The sequence below is a fragment of the Girardinichthys multiradiatus genome, chromosome 17 (genome assembly GCF_021462225.1).
Source record: "Girardinichthys multiradiatus isolate DD_20200921_A chromosome 17, DD_fGirMul_XY1, whole genome shotgun sequence".
NCBI lineage: Eukaryota > Metazoa > Chordata > Actinopteri > Cyprinodontiformes > Goodeidae > Girardinichthys > Girardinichthys multiradiatus.
Genome location: NC_061809.1, coordinates 30,116,117 through 30,140,829, shown reverse-complemented (window position 1 = coordinate 30,140,829; position 24,713 = coordinate 30,116,117). Strand labels below are relative to the sequence as shown.

Sequence of the window (24,713 nt, the reverse complement as noted above, 5' to 3'; positions counted from 1 at the left end):
CGTTTTTAAGGCCACATAGTATAGTATGTAGTTTTTAAGAACACATAGTATAGTATGATGTTTTTAAGAACACATAGTATCGTATGATGTTTTTAAGGACACATAGTATAGTATGTCGTTTTTAAGAACACATAGTATAGTATGTTGTTTTTAAGGCCACATAGTATAGTATGTGGTTTTTAAGGCCACATAATATGGTATGAGATTTTTAAGGCCACATAGTATAGTATCTCGTTTTTAAGGCCACATAGTATAGTATGTCATTTTTAAGGCCACATAGTATAGTATGATGTTTTTAAGGCCACATAGTATAGTATGTCGTTTTTAAGAAAACATAGTATAGTATGACGTTTTTATGGCTACATAGTATAGTATGACGTTTTTAAGGCCACATAGTATAGTATGACGTTTTTACGGCCACATAGTATAGTATGTTGTTTTTAAGGCCACATAGTATAGTATGTAGTTTTTAAGGCCACATAGTATAGTACGACGTTTTTAAGGCCACATAGTATATAGTATGAGATTTTTAAGGCCACATAGTATAGTATGTGATTTTTAAGGCCACATAGTATAGTATGACGTTTTTAAGGCCACATAGTATAGTATGTCGTTTTTAAGGCCACATAGTATAGTATGTGATTTTTAAGGCCACATAGTATAGTATGACGTTTTTAAGGCCACATAGTATATAGTATGAGATTTTTAAGGCCACATAGTATAGTATGATGTTTTTAAGGCCACATAGTATAGTATGACGTTTTTAAGGCCACATAGTATAGTATGTCGTTTTTAAGGCCACATAGTATAGTATGTAGTTTTTAAGAACACATAGTATAGTATGATGTTTTTAAGAACACATAGTATAGTATGATGTTTTTAAGGACACATAGTATAGTATGTCGTTTTTAAGAACACATAGTATAGTATGTTGTTTTTAAGGCCACATAGTATAGTATGTGGTTTTCAAGGCCACATAATATGGTATGAGATTTTTAAGGCCACATAGTATAGTATCTCGTTTTTAAGGCCACATAGTATAGTATGTTGTTTTTAAGGCCACATAGTATAGTATGTGATTTTTAAGGCCACATAGTATAGTATGAGGTTTTTAAGGCCACATAATATGGTATGTCATTTTTAATTCACCATAGTATAGTATGACGTTTTTAAGGCCACATAGTATAGTATGTAGTTTTTAAGAACACTTAGTATAGTATGATGTTTTTAAGGACACATAGTATAGTATGTCGTTTTTAAGAACACATAGTATAGTATGTCGTTTTTAAGAACACATAGTATAGTATGTTGTTTTTAAGGCCACATAGTATATATTATGTAGTTTTTAAGGCCACATAGTATAGTATGTTGTTTTTAAGTAACCATAGTATAGTATGACAGTTTAAAGGCCACATAGTATAGTATGTATTTTTTAAGGCCACATAGTATAGTATGTCATTTTTAAGGCCACATAGTATAGTATGATGTTTTTAAGGCCACATAGTATAGTATGTCGTTTTTAAGAAAACATAGTATAGTATGACGTTTTTATGGCTACATAGTATAGTATGAGGTTTTTAAGGCCACATAATATGGTATGAGATTTTTAAGGCCACATAGTATAGTATGATGTTTTTAAGGCCACATAGTATAGTATGATGTTTTTAAGGCCACATAGTATAGTATGTCGTTTTTAAGAACACATAGTATAGTATGTTGTTTTTAAGGCCACATAGTATAGTATGTGATTTTTAAGGCCACATAGTATAGTATGAGGTTTTTAAGGCCACATAATATGGTATGAGATTTTTAAGGCCACATAGTATAGTATGTGATTTTTAAGGCCACATAGTATAGTATGACGTTTTTAAGGCCACATAGTATAGTATGACGTTTTTAATGCCACATAGTATAGTATGTAGTTTTTAAGGCCACATAGTATAGTATGTGATTTTTAAGGCCACATAGTATAGTATGATGTTTTTAAGGACACATAGTATAGTATGTCGTTTTTAAGAACACATAGTATAGTATGTTGTTTTTAAGGCCACATAGTATAGTATGTGATTTTTAAGGCCACATAGTATAGTATGAGGTTTTTAAGGCAACATAATATGGTATGAGATTTTTAAGGCCACATAGTATAGTATGTGATTTTTAAGGCCACATAGTATAGTATGAGGTTTTTAAGGCCACATAATATGGTATGAGATTTTTAAGGCCACATAGTATAGTATGTGATTTTTAAGGCCACATAGTATAGTATGTCGTTTTTAAGGCCACATAGTATAGTATGTAGTTTTTAAGAACACATAGTATAGTATGATGTTTTTAAGGACACATAGTATAGTATGTCGTTTTTAAGAACACATAGTATAGTATGTCGTTTTTAAGAACACATAGTATAGTATGACGTTTTTAAGGCCACATAGTATAGTATGTCGTTTTTAAGGCCACATAGTATATAGTATGAGATTTTTAAGGCCACATAGTATAGTATGACGTTTTTACGGCCACATAGTATAGTATCTCGTTTTTAAGGCCACATAGTATAGTATGTTGTTTTTAAGGCCACATAGTATAGTATGTGATTTTTAAGGCCACATAGTATAGTATGAGGTTTTTAAGGCCACATAATATGGTATGAGATTTTTAAGGCCACATAGTATAGTATCTCGTTTTTAAGGCCACATAGTATAGTATGTTGTTTTTAAGGCCACATAGTATAGTATGTGATTTTTAAGGCCACATAGTATAGTATGAGGTTTTTAAGGCCACATAATATGGTATGAGATTTTTAAGGCCACATAGTATAGTATGACGTTTTTAAGGCCACATAGTATAGTATGTCGTTTTTAAGAACACATAGTATAGTATGTCATTTTTAATTCACCATAGTATAGTATGACGTTTTTAAGGCCACATAGTATATATTATGTAGTTTTTAAGGCCACATAGTATAGTATGTCGTTTTCAAGGCCACATAGTATAGTATGTTGTTTTTAAGGCCACATAGTATATATTATGTAGTTTTTAAGGCCACATAGTATAGTATGTTGTTTTTAAGTAACCATAGTATAGTATGACAGTTTAAAGGCCACATAGTATAGTATGTATTTTTTAAGGCCACATAGTATAGTATGTCATTTTTAAGGCCACATAGTATAGTATGATGTTTTTAAGGCCACATAGTATAGTATGTCGTTTTTAAGAAAACATAGTATAGTATGACGTTTTTAAGGCCACATAGTATAGTATGAGGTTTTTAAGAAAACATAGTATAGTATGACGTTTTTATGGCTACATAGTATAGTATGACGTTTTTAAGGCCACATAGTATAGTATGACGTTTTTACGGCCACATAGTATAGTATGTTGTTTTTAAGGCCACATAGTATAGTATGTGATTTTTAAGGCCACATAGTATAGTATGAGGTTTTTAAGGCCACATAATATGGTATGAGATTTTTAAGGCCACATAGTATAGTATGTGATTTTTAAGGCCACATAGTATAGTATGACGTTTTTAAGGCCACATAGTATAGTATGTCGTTTTTAAGGCCACATAGTATAGTATGTAGTTTTTAAGAACACATAGTATAGTATGATGTTTTTAAGAACACATAGTATAGTATGATGTTTTTAAGGACACATAGTATAGTATGTCGTTTTTAAGAACACATAGTATAGTATGTTGTTTTTAAGGCCACATAGTATAGTATGTGGTTTTTAAGGCCACATAATATGGTATGAGATTTTTAAGGCCACATAGTATAGTATCTCGTTTTTAAGGCCACATAGTATAGTATGTTGTTTTTAAGGCCACATAGTATAGTATGTGATTTTTAAGGCCACATAGTATAGTATGAGGTTTTTAAGGCCACATAATATGGTATGAGATTTTTAAGGCCACATAGTATAGTATGACGTTTTTAAGGCCACATAGTATAGTATGACGTTTTTAAGGCCACATAGTATAGTATGTCATTTTTAATTCACCATAGTATAGTATGACGTTTTTAAGGCCACATAGTATATATTATGTAGTTTTTAAGGCCACATAGTATAGTATGTCGTTTTCAAGGCCACATAGTATAGTATGTTGTTTTTAAGGCCACATAGTATATATTATGTAGTTTTTAAGGCCACATAGTATAGTATGTTGTTTTTAAGTAACCATAGTATAGTATGACAGTTTAAAGGCCACATAGTATAGTATGTATTTTTTAAGGCCACATAGTATAGTATGTCATTTTTAAGGCCACATAGTATAGTATGATGTTTTTAAGGCCACATAGTATAGTATGTCGTTTTTAAGAACACATAGTATAGTATGACGTTTTTAAGGCCACATAGTATAGTATGAGGTTTTTAAGAAAACATAGTATAGTATGACGTTTTTATGGCTACATAGTATAGTATGACGTTTTTAAGGCCACATAGTATAGTATGACGTTTTTACGGCCACATAGTATAGTATGTTGTTTTTAAGGCCACATAGTATAGTATGTGATTTTTAAGGCCACATAGTATAGTATGAGGTTTTTAAGGCCACATAATATGGTATGAGATTTTTAAGGCCACATAGTATAGTATGTGATTTTTAAGGCCACATAGTATAGTATGACGTTTTTAAGAACACATAGTATAGTATGTTTTTAAGACCACATAATATATAGTATGTGATTTTTAAGGCCACATAGTATAGTATGACGTTTTTAAGGCCACATAGTATAGTATGTTGTTTTTAAGGCCACATAGTATAGTATGTGATTTTTAAGGCCACATAGTATAGTATGATGTTTTTAAGGCCACATAGTATAGTATGTGATTTTTAAGGCCACATAGTATAGTATGAGGTTTTTAAGGCCACATAATATGGTATGAGATTTTTAAGGCCACATAGTATAGTATGTGATTTTTAAGGCCACATAGTATAGTATGACGTTTTTAAGAACACATAGTATAGTATGTTTTTAAGACCACATAATATATAGTATGTGATTTTTAAGGCCACATAGATGACGTTTTTAAGGCCACATAGTATAGTATGTTGTTTTTAAGGCCACATAGTATAGTATGTGATTTTTAAGGCCACATAGTATAGTATGAGGTTTTTAAGGCCACATAATATGGTATGAGATTTTTAAGGCCACATAGTATAGTATGACGTTTTTAAGGCCACATAGTATAGTATGACGTTTTTAAGGCCACATAGTATAGTATGTCATTTTTAATTCACCATAGTATAGTATGACGTTTTTAAGGCCACATAGTATAGTATGTAGTTTTTAAGGCCACATAGTATAGTATGTCGTTTTCAAGGCCACATAGTATAGTATGTTGTTTTTAAGGCCACATAGTATATATTATGTAGTTTTTAAGGCCACATAGTATAGTATGTTGTTTTTAAGTAACCATAGTATAGTATGACAGTTTAAAGGCCACATAGTATAGTATGTATTTTTTAAGGCCACATAGTATAGTATGTCATTTTTAAGGCCACATAGTATAGTATGATGTTTTTAAGGCCACATAGTATAGTATGTCGTTTTTAAGAAAACATAGTATAGTATGACGTTTTTAAGGCCACATAGTATAGTATGATGTTTTTAAGGCCACATAGTATAGTATGATGTTTTTAAGGCCACATAGTATAGTATGTCGTTTTTAAGAACACATAGTATAGTATGTTGTTTTTATGGCCACATAGTATAGTATGATGTTTTTAAGGCCACATAGTATAGTATGATGTTTTTAAGGCCACATAGTATAGTATGTCGTGTTTAAGAACACTTAGTATAGTATGTTGTTTTTAAGGCCACATAGTATAGTATGTGATTTTTAAGGCCACATAGTATAGTATGAGGTTTTTAAGGCCACATAATATGGTATGAGATTTTTAAGGCCACATAGTATAGTATGTGATTTTTAAGGCCACATAGTATAGTGTGACGTTTTTAAGGCCACATAGTATAGTATGACGTTTTTAAGGCCACATAGTATAGTATGTAGTTTTTAAGAACACATAGTATAGTATGATGTTTTTAAGAACACATAGTATAGTATGATGTTTTTAAGGACACATAGTATAGTATGTCGTTTTTAAGAACACATAGTATAGTATGTTGTTTTTAAGGCCACATAGTATAGTATGTGATTTTTAAGGCCACATAGTATAGTATGAGGTTTTTAAGGCAACATAATATGGTATGAGATTTTTAAGGCCACATAGTATAGTATGTGATTTTTAAGGCCACATAGTATAGTATGACGTTTTTAAGGCCACATAGTATAGTATAGTATGTCGTTTTTAAGGCCACATAGTATAGTATGTAGTTTTTAAGAACACATAGTATAGTATGATGTTTTTAAGGACACATAGTATAGTATGTCGTTTTTAAGAACACATAGTATAGTATGACGTTTTTAAGGCCACATAGTATAGTATGTCGTTTTTAAGGCCACATAGTATAGTATGACGTTTTTAAGGCCACATAGTATAGTATGAGGTTTTTAAGGCCACATAATATGGTATGAGATTTTTAAGGCCACATAGTATAGTATCTCGTTTTTAAGGCCACATAGTATAGTATGTAGTTTTTAAGAACACATAGTATAGTATGATGTTTTTAAGGCCACATAGTATAGTATGTCGTTTTTAAGAACACATAGTATAGTATGTTGTTTTTAAGGCCACATAGTATAGTATGTGATTTTTAAGGCCACATAGTATAGTATGACGTTTTTAAGGCCACATAGTATAGTATGACGTTTTTAAGGCCACATAGTATAGTATGTCGTTTTTAAGGCCACATAGTATAGTATGTAGTTTTTAAGAACACATAGTATAGTATGTCGTTTTTAAGGCCACATAGTATAGTATGAGGTTTTTAAGGCCACATAATATGGTATGAGATTTTTAAGGCCACATAGTATAGTATGTCATTTTTAATTCACCATAGTATAGTATGACGTTTTTAAAGCCACATTGTATGTTTTGTAGTTTTTAAGGCCACATAGTATAGTATGTCGTTTTTAAGAACACATAGTATAGTATGACGTTTTTAAGGCCACATAGTATAGTATGTATTTTTTAAGGCCACATAGTACAGTATGTCATTTTTAAGGCCACATAGTATAGTATGTCATTTTTAATTCACCATAGTACAGTATGACGTTTTTAAGGCTACATAGTATAGTATGTCGTTTTTAAGTCACCATAGTATAGTATGATGTTTTTAAGGCCACATAGTATAGTAGGTCGTTTTTAAGGCCACATAGTATAGTTTGTCATTTTTAAGGCCACATAGTATAGTATGTTGTTTTTAAGGCCACATAATATATAGTATGACGTTTTTAAGGCCACATAGTATAGTATGATGTTTTTAAGACCACATAATATATAGTATGACGTTTTTAAGGCCACATAGTATAGTATGACATTTTTAAGGCCATACTATACTATGGTGTTTTTAAGTCACCATAGTATAGTATGACGTTTTTAAGGCCACATAGTATAGTATGTTGTTTTTAAGTAACCATAGTATAGTATGACAGTTTAAAGGCCACATAGTATAGTATGTATTTTTTAAGGCCACATAGTATAGTATGTCATTTTTAAGGCCACATAGTATAGTATGATGTTTTTAAGGCCACATAGTATAGTATGTCGTTTTTAAGAAAACATAGTATAGTATGACGTTTTTAAGGCCACATAGTATAGTATGAGATTTTTAAGAAAACATAGTATAGTATGACGTTTTTATGGCTACATAGTATAGTATGACGTTTTTAAGGCCACATAGTATAGTATGACGTTTTTAAGGCCACATAGTATAGTATGTTGTTTTTAAGGCCACATAGTATAGTATGTGATTTTTAAGGCCACATAGTATAGTATGACGTTTTTAAGGCCACATAGTATAGTATGTCGTTTTTAAGGCCACATAGTATAGTATGTAGTTTTTAAGAACACATAGTATAGTATGATGTTTTTAAGAACACATAGTATAGTATGATGTTTTTAAGGACACATAGTATAGTATGTCGTTTTAAGAACACATAGTATAGTATGTTGTTTTTAAGGCCACATAGTATAGTATGTGGTTTTTAAGGCCACATAATATGGTATGAGATTTTTAAGGCCACATAGTATAGTATCTCGTTTTTAAGGCCACATAGTATAGTATGTTGTTTTTAAGGCCACATAGTATAGTATGTGATTTTTAAGGCCACATAGTATAGTATGAGGTTTTTAAGGCCACATAATATGGTATGAGATTTTTAAGGCCACATAGTATAGTATCTCGTTTTTAAGGCCACATAGTATAGTATGTAGTTTTTAAGAACACATAGTATAGTATGATGTTTTTAAGGCCACATAGTATAGTATGTTGTTTTTAAGAACACATAGTATAGTATGTTGTTTTTAAGGCCACATAGTATAGTATGTGATTTTTAAGGCCACATAGTATAGTATGAGGTTTTTAAGGCCACATAGTATAGTATGACGTTTTTAAGGCCACATAGTATAGTATGTCGTTTTTAAGGCCACATAGTATAGTATGTAGTTTTTAAGAACACATAGTATAGTATGTCGTTTTTAAGGCCACATAGTATAGTATGTATTTTTTAAGGCCACATAGTACAGTATGTCATTTTTAAGGCCACATAGTATAGTATGTCATTTTTAATTCACCATAGTATAGTATGACGTTTTTAAGGCCACATTGTATGTTTTGTAGTTTTTAAGGCCACATAGTATAGTATGTCGTTTTTAAGAACACATAGTATAGTATGACGTTTTTAAGGCCACATAGTATAGTATGTATTTTTTAAGGCCACATAGTACAGTATGACGTTTTTAAGGCCACGTTGTATATTATGTCATTTTTAAGAACACATGGTATAGTATGACGTTTTTAAGGCTACATAGTATAGTATGTCGTTTTTAAGTCACCATAGTATAGTATGATGTTTTTAAGGCCACATAGTATAGTAGGTCGTTTTTAAGGCCACATAGTATAGTTTGTCATTTTTAAGGCCACATAGTATAGTATGTTGTTTTTAAGGCCACATAATATATAGTATGACGTTTTTAAGGCCACATAGTATAGTATGATGTTTTTAAGACCACATAATATATAGTATGACGTTTTTAAGGCCACATAGTATAGTATGTCGTTTTTAAGGCCACATAGTATAGTATGACGTTTTTAAGGCCACATAGTATAGTATGTTGTTTTTAAGTAACCATAGTATAGTATGACAGTTTAAAGGCCACATAGTATAGTATGTATTTTTTAAGGCCACATAGTATAGTATGTCATTTTTAAGGCCACATAGTATAGTATGATGTTTTTAAGGCCACATAGTATAGTATGTCGTTTTTAAGAAAACATAGTATAGTATGACGTTTTTATGGCTACATAGTATAGTATGAGGTTTTTAAGAAAACATAGTATAGTATGACGTTTTTATGGCTACATAGTATAGTATGACGTTTTTAAGGCCACATAGTATAGTATGACGTTTTTACGGCCACATAGTATAGTATGTTGTTTTTAAGGCCACATAGTATAGTATGTGATTTTTAAGGCCACATAGTATAGTATGACGTTTTTAAGGCCACATAGTATAGTATGTCGTTTTTAAGGCCACATAGTATAGTATGTAGTTTTTAAGAACACATAGTATAGTATGATGTTTTTAAGAACACATAGTATAGTATGATGTTTTTAAGGACACATAGTATAGTATGTCGTTTTTAAGAACACATAGTATAGTATGTTGTTTTTAAGGCCACATAGTATAGTATGTGGTTTTTAAGGCCACATAATATGGTATGAGATTTTTAAGGCCACATAGTATAGTATCTCGTTTTTAAGGCCACATAGTATAGTATGTTGTTTTTAAGGCCACATAGTATAGTATGTGATTTTTAAGGCCACATAGTATAGTATGAGGTTTTTAAGGCCACATAATATGGTATGAGATTTTTAAGGCCACATAGTATAGTATGACGTTTTTAAGGCCACATAGTATAGTATGACGTTTTTAAGGCCACATAGTATAGTATGTCATTTTTAATTCACCATAGTATAGTATGACGTTTTTAAGGCCACATAGTATATATTATGTAGTTTTTAAGGCCACATAGTATAGTATGTCGTTTTCAAGGCCACATAGTATAGTATGTTGTTTTTAAGGCCACATAGTATATATTATGTAGTTTTTAAGGCCACATAGTATAGTATGTTGTTTTTAAGTAACCATAGTATAGTATGACAGTTTAAAGGCCACATAGTATAGTATGTATTTTTTAAGGCCACATAGTATAGTATGTCATTTTTAAGGCCACATAGTATAGTATGATGTGTTTAAGGCCACATAGTATAGTATGTCGTTTTTAAGAAAACATAGTATAGTATGACGTTTTTATGGCTACATAGTATAGTATGAGGTTTTTAAGAAAACATAGTATAGTATGACGTTTTTATGGCTACATAGTATAGTATGTCGTTTTTAAGGCCACATAGTATAGTATGTGATTTTTAAGGCCACATAGTATAGTATGAGGTTTTTAAGGCCACATAATATGGTATGAGATTTTTAAGGCCACATAGTATAGTATGTGATTTTTAAGGCCACATAGTATAGTATGACGTTTTTAAGAACACATAGTATAGTATGTTTTTAAGACCACATAATATATAGTATGTGATTTTTAAGGCCACATAGATGACGTTTTTAAGGCCACATAGTATAGTATGTTGTTTTTAAGGCCACATAGTATAGTATGTGATTTTTAAGGCCACATAGTATAGTATGTTGTTTTTAAGGCCACATAGTATAGTATGTGATTTTTAAGGCCACATAGTATAGTATGAGGTTTTTAAGGCCACATAATATGGTATGAGATTTTTAAGGCCACATAGTATAGTATGTGATTTTTAAGGCCACATAGTATAGTATGACGTTTTTAAGAACACATAGTATAGTATGTTTTTAAGACCACATAATATATAGTATGTGATTTTTAAGGCCACATAGATGACGTTTTTAAGGCCACATAGTATAGTATGTTGTTTTTAAGGCCACATAGTATAGTATGTGATTTTTAAGGCCACATAGTATAGTATGAGGTTTTTAAGGCCACATAATATGGTATGAGATTTTTAAGGCCACATAGTATAGTATGACGTTTTTAAGGCCACATAGTATAGTATGACGTTTTTAAGGCCACATAGTATAGTATGTCATTTTTAATTCACCATAGTATAGTATGACGTTTTTAAGGCCACATAGTATATATTATGTAGTTTTTAAGGCCACATAGTATAGTATGTCGTTTTCAAGGCCACATAGTATAGTATGTTGTTTTTAAGGCCACATAGTATATATTATGTAGTTTTTAAGGCCACATAGTATAGTATGTTGTTTTTAAGTAACCATAGTATAGTATGACAGTTTAAAGGCCACATAGTATAGTATGTATTTTTTAAGGCCACATAGTATAGTATGTCATTTTTAAGGCCACATAGTATAGTATGACGTTTTTATGGCCACATAGTATAGTATGATGTTTTTAAGGCCACATAGTATAGTATGATGTTTTTAAGGCCACATAGTATAGTATGTCGTTTTTAAGAACACATAGTATAGTATGTTGTTTTTAAGGCCACATAGTATAGTATGATGTTTTTAAGGCCACATAGTATAGTATGATGTTTTTAAGGCCACATAGTATAGTATGTCGTGTTTAAGAACACTTAGTATAGTATGTTGTTTTTAAGGCCACATAGTATAGTATGTGATTTTTAAGGCCACATAGTATAGTATGAGGTTTTTAAGGCCACATAATATGGTATGAGATTTTTAAGGCCACATAGTATAGTATGTGATTTTTAAGGCCACATAGTATATAGTATGAGATTTTTAAGGCCACATAGTATAGTATGACGTTTTTAAGGCCACATAGTATAGTATGTAGTTTTTAAGAACACATAGTATAGTATGTCGTTTTTAAGAACACATAGTATAGTATGTCGTTTTTAAGGCCACATAGTATAGTATGTGATTTTTAAGGCCACATAGTATAGTATGACGTTTTTAAGGCCACATAGTATAGTATGTCGTTTTTAAGGCCACATAGTATAGTATGTAGTTTTTAAGAACACATAGTATAGTATGATGTTTTTAAGGACACATAGTATAGTATGTCGTTTTTAAGAACACATAGTATAGTATGACGTTTTTAAGGCCACATAGTATAGTATGTCGTTTTTAAGGCCACATAGTATAGTATGAGATTTTTAAGGCCACATAGTATAGTATGAGGTTTTTAAGGCCACATAATATGGTATGAGATTTTTAAGGCCACATAGTATAGTATCTCGTTTTTAAGGCCACATAGTATAGTATGTAGTTTTTAAGAACACATAGTATAGTATGATGTTTTTAAGGCCACATAGTATAGTATGTTGTTTTTAAGAACACATAGTATAGTATGTTGTTTTTAAGGCCACATAGTATAGTATGTGATTTTTAAGGCCACATAGTATAGTATGAGGTTTTTAAGGCCACATAGTATAGTATGACGTTTTTAAGGCCACATAGTATAGTATGTCGTTTTTAAGGCCACATAGTATAGTATGTAGTTTTTAAGAACACATAGTATAGTATGTCGTTTTTAAGGCCACATAGTATAGTATGAGGTTTTTAAGGCCACATAATATGGTATGAGATTTTTAAGGCCACATAGTATAGTATGTCATTTTTAATTCACCATAGTATAGTATGACGTTTTTAAGGCCACATTGTATGTTTTGTAGTTTTTAAGGCCACATAGTATAGTATGTCGTTTTTAAGAACACATAGTATAGTATGACGTTTTTAAGGCTACATAGTATAGTATGTATTTTTTAAGGCCACATAGTACAGTATGACGTTTTTAAGGCCACGTTGTATATTATGTCATTTTTAAGAACACATGGTATAGTATGACGTTTTTAAGGCTACATAGTATAGTATGTCGTTTTTAAGTCACCATAGTATAGTATGATGTTTTTAAGGCCACATAGTATAGTAGGTCGTTTTTAAGGCCACATAGTATAGTTTGTCATTTTTAAGGCCACATAGTATAGTATGTTGTTTTTAAGGCCACATAATATATAGTATGACGTTTTTAAGGCCACATAGTATAGTATGATGTTTTTAAGACCACATAATATATAGTATGACGTTTTTAAGGCCACATAGTATAGTATGACATTTTTAAGGCCATACTATACTATGGTGTTTTTAAGTCACCATAGTATAGTATGACGTTTTTAAGGCCACATAGTATAGTAGGTCGTTTTTAAGGCCACATAGTATAGTATGACGTTTTTAAGGCCATACTATACTATGGTGTTTTTAAGTCACCATAGTATAGTATGACGTTTTTAAGGCCACATAGTATAGTATGATATTTTTAAGGCCACATAGTATAGTATGTTGTTTTTAAGTCACCATAGTATAGTATGATGTGTAGTGTTTTTTCATATTCGATCGATGACGTTGACTAATCATTACAGCCCTACTGCTGATACCTTTAAACCTTTTAAGAATCAGTTCAATTTAGTTTTATTTATATAGCGCCAATTCATGTTGTCTCTAGGTACTTTACAGTCAGTTCAATCCAATCATACAGATTTCATGTCAGGTACATCCATTCCAATTATTACTATCAAACAGTGCAATTAGATTCAGTTTATTATTTAAATTGGTTAATTGTTTTTCTAAGTAAACCCAGCAGATTGCATTGAGTCAGTAACTCGGAGCGTTCACTCTTCTTGGATGAGCATTTAGCAACAGTGGAGAAGAAAAACTCTGGGATTTATGGAAATCTTTTATTGCAGAATGAGCATTATTATATGGAAAAAGGCACAATGAAAACTACCCTTGTTCAAATGCTTCTTTCTGATTGGCCTATACACCTGTTTGGATACAAATATCTCTAATTACATGCTTAGCTGTTATCTACTGTGCTTTAATCATCAGTCTTATTACAGCGTTACAGTTTTACATTTCACACACAAACATCCTTTAAACACCAACTTCAGCAGATGTTTTCACACAGTTAAGTGCATAAACAGTAAGCATTTCAAACTGATCCTAGAAGCTGGAGGGGCTTCTTCTGCAGAACATCGGCTCACTGAGATGGAGGTTTATGACCTGCACAAACCACTGTTAAAAGTGTTGGTAAGAACTCTGAATAGAGTCAGATTCTTTTCAACAGCTGTTCACTTTGAATCAGCCAAAATTTCTGCTGACATTCAACAATAAAAGCAAACCTGGAAAACTGGAGTTTTAATGTGAAAGGTCTGAACAGGAAGAGGCTGAGTATGATAGAAGAGTTTCTGTTTTTGAACTGATGTTCTCTTGAGTTGATCAGGAAAAACTAAGTAGTTCTAACTCTAATGAGGTCAACCTTCAGATTAGGTCACATAAGTTTCAGAGTGACATCCTGCAGCTTGTCATTATTCCAACATCAGACCATCCAGAGGACACCCAAACACTTCCAGACTAAATTTCTTAACAGTAAAACTTAAATTTAAACTTTTGTTCGGTGTTTTTTTAAGGCATCTCACCTTCCAGGCTTTGGGCTGCTCTGAGAGTGTGTTTCAGGGAAATCTTTAAAAGGCTGAACAGAAACTAATCTAAACCACGAAGCATCAACCAAAGCTGCAAGTTTTTCATCCAAGAAAGAGGAAAAGGGATTGCTAAAAACTATCAGAAACAAAACATCTGGATTTGTGGGTTGTCCAGTTGTTACCATCTGGGTCAGACTTTACACAGAAGAAGGAACTTTTGTAGGAGAGGCTGACCAGACTGAACAGAACTGACCAATCCTGGCTGTCAATCCTTATGAGCATCTCGTAGACCTCAAAGAACCTGTAGCCGGATCTTTAAACTGCAGCAACATGATAAAAAAAAAAGTCCTGATGGTCATTTCTGAAATCAGTTTTTAGCAGAATTCTTTACTCAATCTGGGAATGCAGCATTTAATGACCCATGGGAAATCTGAGCTTTAAACAAACTCAAGCATATCGAGTCTTGTTTCAGGTTTAGAAATCACAGGAACACTGAAAACAAAAATGCAGAACCAAGTCTGGGAAAGATTCTAAAACCTATCCAGGCAACTAGATGTTCTGACACATTTTACAGTTTAAACAAATTCTTCTTTCCTAGAACACCAGTGTCCTGAGAATTGGTCAGGCTGCCGGCTGACACTCTGATCAATCACCTGATCAGATAGGACGACTCATGAGATGTTGAGGTTACATGTACAGGTGGGCAGAGCATGGGGAAGACAATCATGAAGCTCAGCAGGTTGTCTAGATTCATTACAGTGGAACAATCTTCACCTTCAGCTCATATAAACTCTCACATACAGCATCTGAAGAAATCTATTTCTCTACAGCAGTTTGATCTTAAATTAGAAATTATTTTAATATTTCATCTTTTAGTTTAAACGTTTCTTCATACAACCTTAAAACGGCATCATAAAGTGAACATGTTGGCCTTAAACATATCAGTCTACAACATATTTACATGGGCACCAGCAGCTTCAGTTTGTGCTTCTCAAGGATTTTTGTTCCATCCAGTCACAGAAGAATCTGAATTTTCTAAATAACTGGAAGAAAAACTTCCACAGATTTTCCTCCATGGACTCAGAGATCAAGTCCAGATTTTAAATACATGAACCAAACTTTATTATCCTGAGAAATACATCAAGCTTTGTATTCACGCAGAAAAGAATTTTGTCAGAACCTCTACACAGAAACACCAAGTTTTATTTAAGTCCAAAAACTGGGAAAAATATATGAAATGCTTTCACTTCAAGGGGACTTTAAACAAGTTTTATGTATAAATGTTTCATCTATCTTCCTGGAAGCTAGATGTTCAGATTTTTATATTAGTCTGAAAGTGAGAATAAAACCTGGGAGGCACAAAGAGCAGCTGCTGACTTTCAAACAATCCATCATTAATACTGTGAGGTTCATTTTGGGAAGATCAGCTACCAAGCAGCAAAAATATCCAAAACACATTCCTGTGAAATTCAGGCAAACATGGCAGAAGCTTCTGTGGTTTCTTCAACAGCCTGGACATCCAGAGGTCAGCTGGTTTCTACGGAGACGAGCTGAGGATTTCCTGTCTGCGCCGCATGATCTCCACAAACTCTGCATGATCCGCTTCTGCCTGCGGATGGAGAGTGGACGAAAAAAGCCGGCAGCAGTGTGAGGGGTAAGAAATGCTGAGGGGAGGGAGGGAACGCTCAGTGGGTGCTGCCCTCGTCAAAAGACTCCACCCCAGAATCAACGGTGCTGGCTACCAGCTTCTCCTGCTGCCTCCTCATGATCTCCTGGAGCTCAGAGCCTGAACTTTTCTGGAGACATGGTGGAAAACACAGACAAACAAGAGTGATGGTTAGAAAACAGGGATACAGGCAAGACATCCAGATCTGACTCTAGTAGACTGTCACAGGGACACCTAATTATAATATGACCTCTGCTGCTGTTCAGGACTCATAAGCCAGATGGTTACTATCTGCAAGCATGCCTGGCTTAAGCTAGCAGGAAAACGCAGAGGATCAAGAGTTGCTGACTAAGGTGCAGAAAACTGATGTCATCATATTCCCAGTCACATAAAATTAACTCATTTTGTCATTCAGAACCAGTCTGGCTTCCTGCTGGTTAAATCCATCAATCAATCCTAAACAACTCAATTGCCCATAAACCAGAAACAGGAGTGCTACAGTAGCGGTATTATGGAATCAAGAGTTTGAAACATTCTTTCTGGGGTGCCAGCCAGGTCTCTCTCCTGATTTTTAAGGCCACATAGTATAGTATGTCGTTTTTAAGGCCACATAGTGTAATATGACGTTTTTAAGGCCACATAGTACAGTATGTCGTTTTTAAGTCACCATAGTATAGTATGATGTTTTTAAGGCCACATAGTACAGTATGACGTTTTTAAGGCCACATAGTATAGTATGTTTTTAAGACCACATAATATATAGTATGAGATTTTTAAGGCCACATAGTATAGTATGACGTTTTTAAGGCCACATAGTATAGTATGTAGTTTTTAAGGCCACATAGTATAGTATGACGTTTTTAAGGCCACATAGTATAGTATGACGTTTTTAAGGCCACATAGTATAGTATGTTTTTAAGACCACATAATATATAGTATGTGATTTTTAAGGCCACATAGTATAGTATGACGTTTTTAAGGCCACATAGTATAGTATGACGTTTTTAAGGCCACATAGTGTAATATGACGTTTTTAAGGCCACATAGTATAGTATGTCGTTTTTAAGTCACCATAGTATAGTATGATGTTTTTAAGGCCACATAATATAGTATACGTTTTTAAGGCCACATTGTATAGTATTACGTTTTTAAGGCCACATAGTATAGTATGATGTTTTTAAGGCCACATAGTATAGTATGATGTTTTTAAGGCCACATAGTACAGTATGACGTTTTTAAGGCCACATAGTATAGTATGTTTTTAAGACCACATAATATATAGTATGAGATTTTTAAGGCCACATAGTATAGTATGACGTTTTTAAGGCCACATAGTATAGTATGTAGTTTTTAAGGCCACATAGTATAGTATGACGTTTTTAAGGCCACATAGTATAGTATGACGTTTTTAAGGCCACATAGTATAGTATGTTTTTAAGACCACATAATATATAGTATGTGATTTTTAAGGCCACATAGTATAGTATGACGTTTTTAAGGCCACATAGTATAGTATGACGTTTTTAAGGCCACATAGTATAGTATGTTTTTAAGACCACATAATATATAGTATGTGATTTTTAAGGCCACATAGTATAGTATGACGTTTTTAAGGCCACATAGTATAGTATGACGTTTTTAAGGCCACATAGTATAGTATGACGTTTTTAAGGCCACATAGTATAGTAGGTCGACATATTTATTCTGCAATCCAAAACCCCGCACAAGGGATCAAATAGCTCAGCATCAAATAGTGCTCATCACCCGAAACATTGATGGAGAATCACCCAACAACCACAATTTAATTGTCCCCAGCAAAAAACAACAAAAATCAATAATAGTCTATACAATAGGAATTAACTCAGTTCAGTCAATTTCAGTTCAAACAAAAATAAGCCGGTCCAGGCTTTTCCTCTCGCCAGTTCAATCCATCCAAAAAACTAATGGAAGAAAAAACTCCATTTCGTGTTTTTTATACACACACAAGGAAGCAAAACAAACACTGTGCTCCGCGGCACATAAAGTTAGGGAACCTGTATCAGCATCTTTAAGCTGACAGGTTGTTTTGTCACTCACGGTACCGGCGTTTTGAAACACTCGATCCAAATGGTGAGCTTTTGATGTGAGCCAGACGAACTCTCAGGTAATCCAAGATCTGCTGCTGTTGTCTCACGAACTGTCAATGCCACACACTCCACTGCCACGCATCAGTTCTCCCAGCGGCGTTCCAACCAGAAAACAATGCTTTTTGCGCCGGAGGACGCACGTCATAAAAAAAGAAATGGGCGTGGAGGTGAACAAAATGCGTGTCCAATCAGGCCGCCACAGTACCACCTGGAATATTTTAGTAGAAAAACTCCAATAAACCTTCATCAGATGTGAGAACATCAGTGTGTTAGTTTGTGGTGTTTTTCAAGAAGTGGGAATGTTGTTGTGGTCATCAGCAGCCAAATGTGAGATCCTGGACGAGCACCCAATTCTGAACCAAAATTGTAAGAACAAATGATTAAAACAGCCCATTTATCCGTTTATCAATAACATAATACATGCATGGATTGCTGAAAACTGATGGATTGCTGCCATCGAGTGTTTGTGATAACTGGTAATTAGTCTTTCACATCACTGTGGAAAAATATGCACCCACACTACTTTACTGATTTGTTTTTAATTCAGGCTTTCCAACATAACCGACCTGTATAGGGTCACATCACAACCAGATTTAATTTTGGACTTTGATTAGGCCAGGAATTTGTTACTTTGATTAATTCCAGACTGATGTCATTAGACACGCTTTCTCGTCTGTTCTTGAACTTCTTTAGATCAGGTCTTGATGTTTTGCTTTTTTAAATCTCCTAGCCTATTTCATGTTGTCAGACAGGTTCTGAATTATTGATACTGCTGCAGGAATCAAGTATGGATGTGACTAATGAAACTGAATGAAAAACATGTGGTTAATCACACTTAATTCATAATTTGAGAAGGGGCCAATTACTTTTTCACACAGGATCGGGTTGGTTTGATCAGTTTTTGTTTCCTTAATAAATGACCGCTTTAAACCTCTCTGCCTCTAAAGCAACTGACCACCTCTTAGCCAACATCCTACTGAGCATCTGCATCCTCTGGCAACCAGAAGATCTCTCAGGAACATCTTCTGTCAGTACTTGGCTATTGTTATATGGTGTTCTGCTGAAGATGTTAACTCCATGTAAACTCAGCCAGAAGCAATAGTTGGCCTCAGGAAACCTGCAGATGCTGCTGCAAGCTGCAAAGAGCGCATTGGTGAGAATATCTACAGAGTGGGTCGGGAGGCATGCTGGGTAACAGCTGAGTGCACAAACATCTATTGCAACTGGTCCTCCAAGCCAGGTATTATGATCCAAGCCAGGAGAACATGGAGACAGAACCACTTATGCACTATTTTGTGTTGGTTGGTTTAGCTGCTAGGAATTTATCGTCCAACAGTCTGAAAACTGATTAAAGAGACAACAAGACCAAACTGAGCTCTGATCTTTGTGCAGCCAGCTGCAGGTGAAAGTCACAGTTCTGTAGGTGATCCAGAACAGAACTTTAAACAATTAATTCAAACTTACCCCACCTGTAAAAGATAGTCAGAACATATTGGCAGCGAGGTTCTGCTGAAACACTAAACTGACACACACTGAGTTTTCAGAACAGATCTACATCCTGCTCTCGACAGGTAGGAGGAGGTGCAGGGATGGACGTGGAGATAACCAGGAGGTGCAGCACAGGTTTAGTCAAAGTTTAAAGGAGGACATCATCTGCAGCCACAGCAGGAGGACAAACAGCCGCTACCTTTAGATGCTGCAACACATAAAACTCCTCAAGACTTGTTCTGATGGCCAGATCCATTTTAAGTACAAATTACATAAATAAAATAATTTGTACACAGACAATAAGTCCAAGTCGGGAGCGTTATCAGGTCAACACAGACGAACCTGAGGACAGAGAACTTCTGGACCCTAACCCTAGTCTTAGGTCATCCTGATATTATCTGAAGATCCAAGAGTTCAAAACTTAGAGTTCAAATCAAAACCAGAAGGATCCAACCCGAAGTATGAGATACAAGTTCAGAGAGTTTAGCCCCGAGGCCAGGTTTAAGTCAACATGAAGTTCCTTCCTGTCCAAAGACTGGAGACACTGCAGGTCCTGAACTATTAGTTTTTAAGACAGGTGTGAACATCACTCAAAGTTCTGTTTAATTTATTCTATGGAAACCTCAATCTTTCTGAAGAGTGGTCCACGTGACATTAATCAGGTTCTGGCCAACAGAACCAAGCCGTGCAGGTGGTGAGGTGACACAATACCTTAATGAATGTTGAGAGACAGTCAGAAGATCAGAGGAGGCTCAGAAGAAAACCTGCAGGTGGGAAACAGACACCAAACACCAGACCTTTCCAGAGATGGAGGACAGAAAGCTTGACGACAAAAGAGACCGAGGAGACAAACACAGACGAGCTCAGTGGTACTGACAGAACCACCCCCGACACTCACAGTGGTCCAAATGAGATGATCAGAATTTAGGCCTGCAGCAGCGCCCCCTGCTGTCCACAGGCTGGTTCTACATGTCCAACAGATGAAACTTTTAACTTGTTGCCGATAAAGACTTGTTCTCGGACTGTTCCAGGTTCTGACTGCTGAGATGGACCAGAAAACAGGAGCAGTTCTGTCCCACTGAGCTCGCCTCTGTGTGCTGAGGCTCTTCTTTAACCAACCAATCAGCTGGCTGGATAAACATCCAAACAATAAGAAGAAGAGGAAGAAGAAGATAATCATCTGAAGACTCCCAGAAAACTGAGACTTTAATCCTCAATAAACTGTTTTTATTAAATAATGTGGAAGAAACTCTGAAACTTCAAATTAGGTTTCATCCTTTGTTGTCAAAACTGATTTTATTTTATAATCCATCTTAAAACTATTTCAAAAGTTTTTTTGTAGATACAGGCAAGAAATATTTTTTTATTTTTCTATAACAAATAATAATCCTTTATTATTGATATTGTCAACTAAGAATAATGTTTAAATCTGAGAATGCCTTAATACTGTGGGTGGAATGTGTGTACTACTACTACTAATTTTTTAATTAATTGAATGATTATCAGTGATTTGATTATCAGTGATTTAACTTTTCAATACATTTTATTTAACTTATTAATTAGTTAACCAATATTGACTCTAATATTAATGAATTAATATATTTTTACCCAAATATTATAAAATGTATGAAATTGTCATTTGAAATTTCATCAACAACCTGTTTCAGATTTTCCTTGTTCTGGAAGTTAAAACTGAATATTGCAGCTTTAATGTGGAAAATTAAGCATTAATCTGAAACCATTTGAGATTATTTGGAAGTCTGTTGTTTTCTTGGAGTTTGGACATCAGACGTTACCATTCCTCCCAGTCCGGGTTTAAATTTAGAGCTTCACGGGTTTTCCACCCACCTCCAGCGCGGCCTTCTGCACCGTGACCTGACTGAAGACCCGCGCTCCATCATCGGGACAAACTGTCTTCAGCTCCTCCTTGTTGAGTGAGAACAGCTGGGCTCCGGTCAGAACGCCGAGGCTGCTGATGGTTCTGTGAACACAAACCAAACCAGTGAGAACATTGTCTGGACCAAGAGATTCCATCAGGATGAGATCCGGAGGACTCACACTGGGCTGAAGCCTTTGGCCTCCAACCAGGCTTTCACTTCATCTGGAGATGAATCGTAAGTGATGCTCGGAGCCGGCAGGCTGCCGCTGTTGCTCCGAGAAGGAACCTGGAACTTCTTCTGAGTGCTGCGTCCCAAAGTCAGCCTGTGGACCAGCTCGTCCTGAACCTCCTCCATGTTGGACTTCCTGCCTGCAGAACGTGGAGAAACATCACATCTGTCTGCTGAAACCATCAGAGGGAGGAAAACCCTTCCAGTGCTCAGCTGGAATGTGGCTTCTTCCTTTAGAGGAAATGTTTTAGTAACTATATATTTATTTAGACAACCCTCATGATGTATGTGTTCTCTGCAGAACATCCCGTTTAGAACCTATGTAGTTTCTGTCCGAAATAAACTTACGTCCTGCAGCTGCTGCAGCTCTCTGGTTGCCGGGTTCCTTCACGGCGCCACCAACGCCATCGCTGGATGTGCTGCTATTATGCCGGCTGACAGTGGTGCTGCCGCCGCTCAGTTTACCGGGTCCTACTGTTGGAGGAGGCAGCGGCGGCGTAGGAAGCCTGTTGGCGGCAGGGGGCGGCGGTGACGGGACCTGGGACATCTGAGCGGCTGAAGGTTTACCTGGAGGAGGGTCCGACTTTGTGGTCTGTTTCTGGAGGAGGACAGAACCGGTTTTACAGTCTGGTTCATCCTGAACGACAGTTTGAACTCAGATTTCCAACCTTAATCATCAGCAACTTAATACGAGTTATTTTTCCAAGCAAACAATAAATAAACGTTTCTTAAGGAGCAACGCTGCTCACCTTCAAAATCTGTAATTAATAAAATTATAACCAAGAGTTTAGTTTCAACAAAATAACAGAAACCGGGTCTGAACAAACTCTAAATCACTTTCTTTCCATATCTGTTCCAGAACCATTCCTTCCAGAACTATTTGATGCTGAGCCATCTGATCCAGACCCATCAGTTCCTGATCCATCTGATACAGCAATTTGTCTCGGAACCATCTGTTCTCAAACCAAAAGCATATAAACCAAACCGAAAAGATCCAGAATTATCAGATTCCGAACCACCTCCCCTAGGGCCATCTACCTCAGAACTATCTTTTCTAGAACCACTTGAGCTAAAGCCATCTAATCCAGAACTGTCCTATCCAGAGCTGTCTGATCCAAAACCTACAGATTCAGAACGACCTTATCCTAACTATCAGATCATGAGCCATCTCTTCCCAAATGACATGATCTAAAAGCATCTGATCCAGATCCATCTGATACAGATCAATCCCCAGGAAAGGTCTGGTTCTGGTCTCTCTGGTTTTTCCAAACAGTAAGATTTCCATATGTTTGAACACTCTGAATGTTGCAGACCACAGCCCGATATACAACCCATTTCTAGTCATAATCTGAGAGCAACATCACAGCCCTTCTAAAAGAGGAAAACATCTATTGGGTTGGTAAGGACCAGTTATAACCCCGGGATTCTGGATAGGTCTTGGAATCATCATGATTCATTTAATTATTCGTTCTTTAATGAACTCTTAATTAGACTAAATATGGAACAGTTCTATTAACCTTCAGGTAATGGGATATGGAGTGCCTCAGGGTTGTGTTCTCAGTCTACTATGTTTCTTTAATCATAACATGAAGACGTTTCTACAAGTTCTTTTACATTTAAGGTGTAAAATCAAAACAAAGATGAAAGCTAACCGTCTTAAACTTTATTATGCAAGACTGAGAATGATAAGAAAGACTAAGAACAGCTGCAGGATCACTGGGAATAATGAAATGTCAATCTTTGGAAATATGTGGAACACTTTGCCATACACCTACAGGTCCTTCTCCAAATATTAGCATATTGTGATAAAGTTCATTATTTTCCATAATATCATGATGAAAATTTAGTATTGAGTGCATAACTGTACATGATTATTTGAAGGTTGACGTTTTTTGTATTAAAAACACTTTTCTTTTATTGGTCGGATGAAATATGCTAATTTTGTGAGATAGGAATTTTGGGTTTTCATGAGCTGTATGCCAAAATCATCCGTATTAAGACAATAAAAGACCTGAAATATTTCAGTTAGTGTGCAATGAATCTAAAATATATGAATGTTAAATTTTCATCATGACATTATGGAAAATAATGAACTTTATCACAATATGCTAATATTTTGAGAAGGACCTGTATTTTGCTACAGTCTGGGCATGTTCAAAACCTACAGGCCATAGATTATATGCTGAATGCTGCCACTGCAGGCTTCAAGAGGGAGGGAGGGAGGAAGGATGAGCAGAGTAACATTCTCTGAGAAGATTCTAAATGCTGAGCAGTTATAGACGCATGTTTTCCACAGAGAACGTTCTCAGATGGTGATGTCAGGAAAAAGACAATAAAAGCATTGGTTTCAGACATGAACAGGATCAGCTGGTCTTTACCTCATTTAATTCTCCCAGTAACTGCTGCTGAGGGGAATGAAACAAAGATGGAGGTGAGGTGCAACATGTTTTATTCACCACAAACTGACTAAATGTGACCACCAGGGAGTCTACTGCTCTCCTACACTCATATGGTGATGCAGGAACAGTCCAACATTCAGGAGAATCTCTGAGCTTCACGGAAAAACAACAGAGAATCTATTGAGATCAGTGCAGCTGAGAGTGTGAGTGACAAACATCAGAAAGAACATGTCTATCCTCTGATTTCACCTTCATTCACTGGAAATGTGTGTTCCTCAGGTTCTAAC

The 24,713-nt window shown here is 34.9% G+C and overlaps 1 protein-coding gene across 10 annotated transcripts in view; it reads right to left on the bottom strand.

Annotated features, from left to right (window-relative positions):
- Positions 1–13,881: 13,881 nt before the first annotated feature.
- The window catches only part of eps8a (epidermal growth factor receptor pathway substrate 8a), a 33,440-nt gene continuing 22,608 nt past the window's right edge, over positions 13,882–24,713 (bottom strand). For 5 of the 10 annotated variants that reach the window (XM_047389676.1, XM_047389683.1, XM_047389684.1 and 2 more), the window contains exons 18-21: positions 22,376–22,625; positions 21,978–22,167; positions 21,768–21,900; positions 13,882–16,435 (exon numbers count right to left, since the gene is read on the bottom strand). In XM_047389676.1, the coding sequence (XP_047245632.1) occupies positions 16,325–16,435; positions 21,768–21,900; positions 21,978–22,167; positions 22,376–22,625 (684 nt within the window). In that variant the 3' untranslated portion in view covers positions 13,882–16,324. Of the gene's footprint in view, positions 16,436–17,986; positions 18,785–20,630; positions 20,684–21,767; positions 21,901–21,977; positions 22,168–22,375; positions 22,626–24,405; positions 24,433–24,713 lie in introns of those variants that run through there. The other 5 variants (XM_047389685.1, XM_047389681.1, XR_007042042.1 and 2 more) reach the window with 5 other exon arrangements.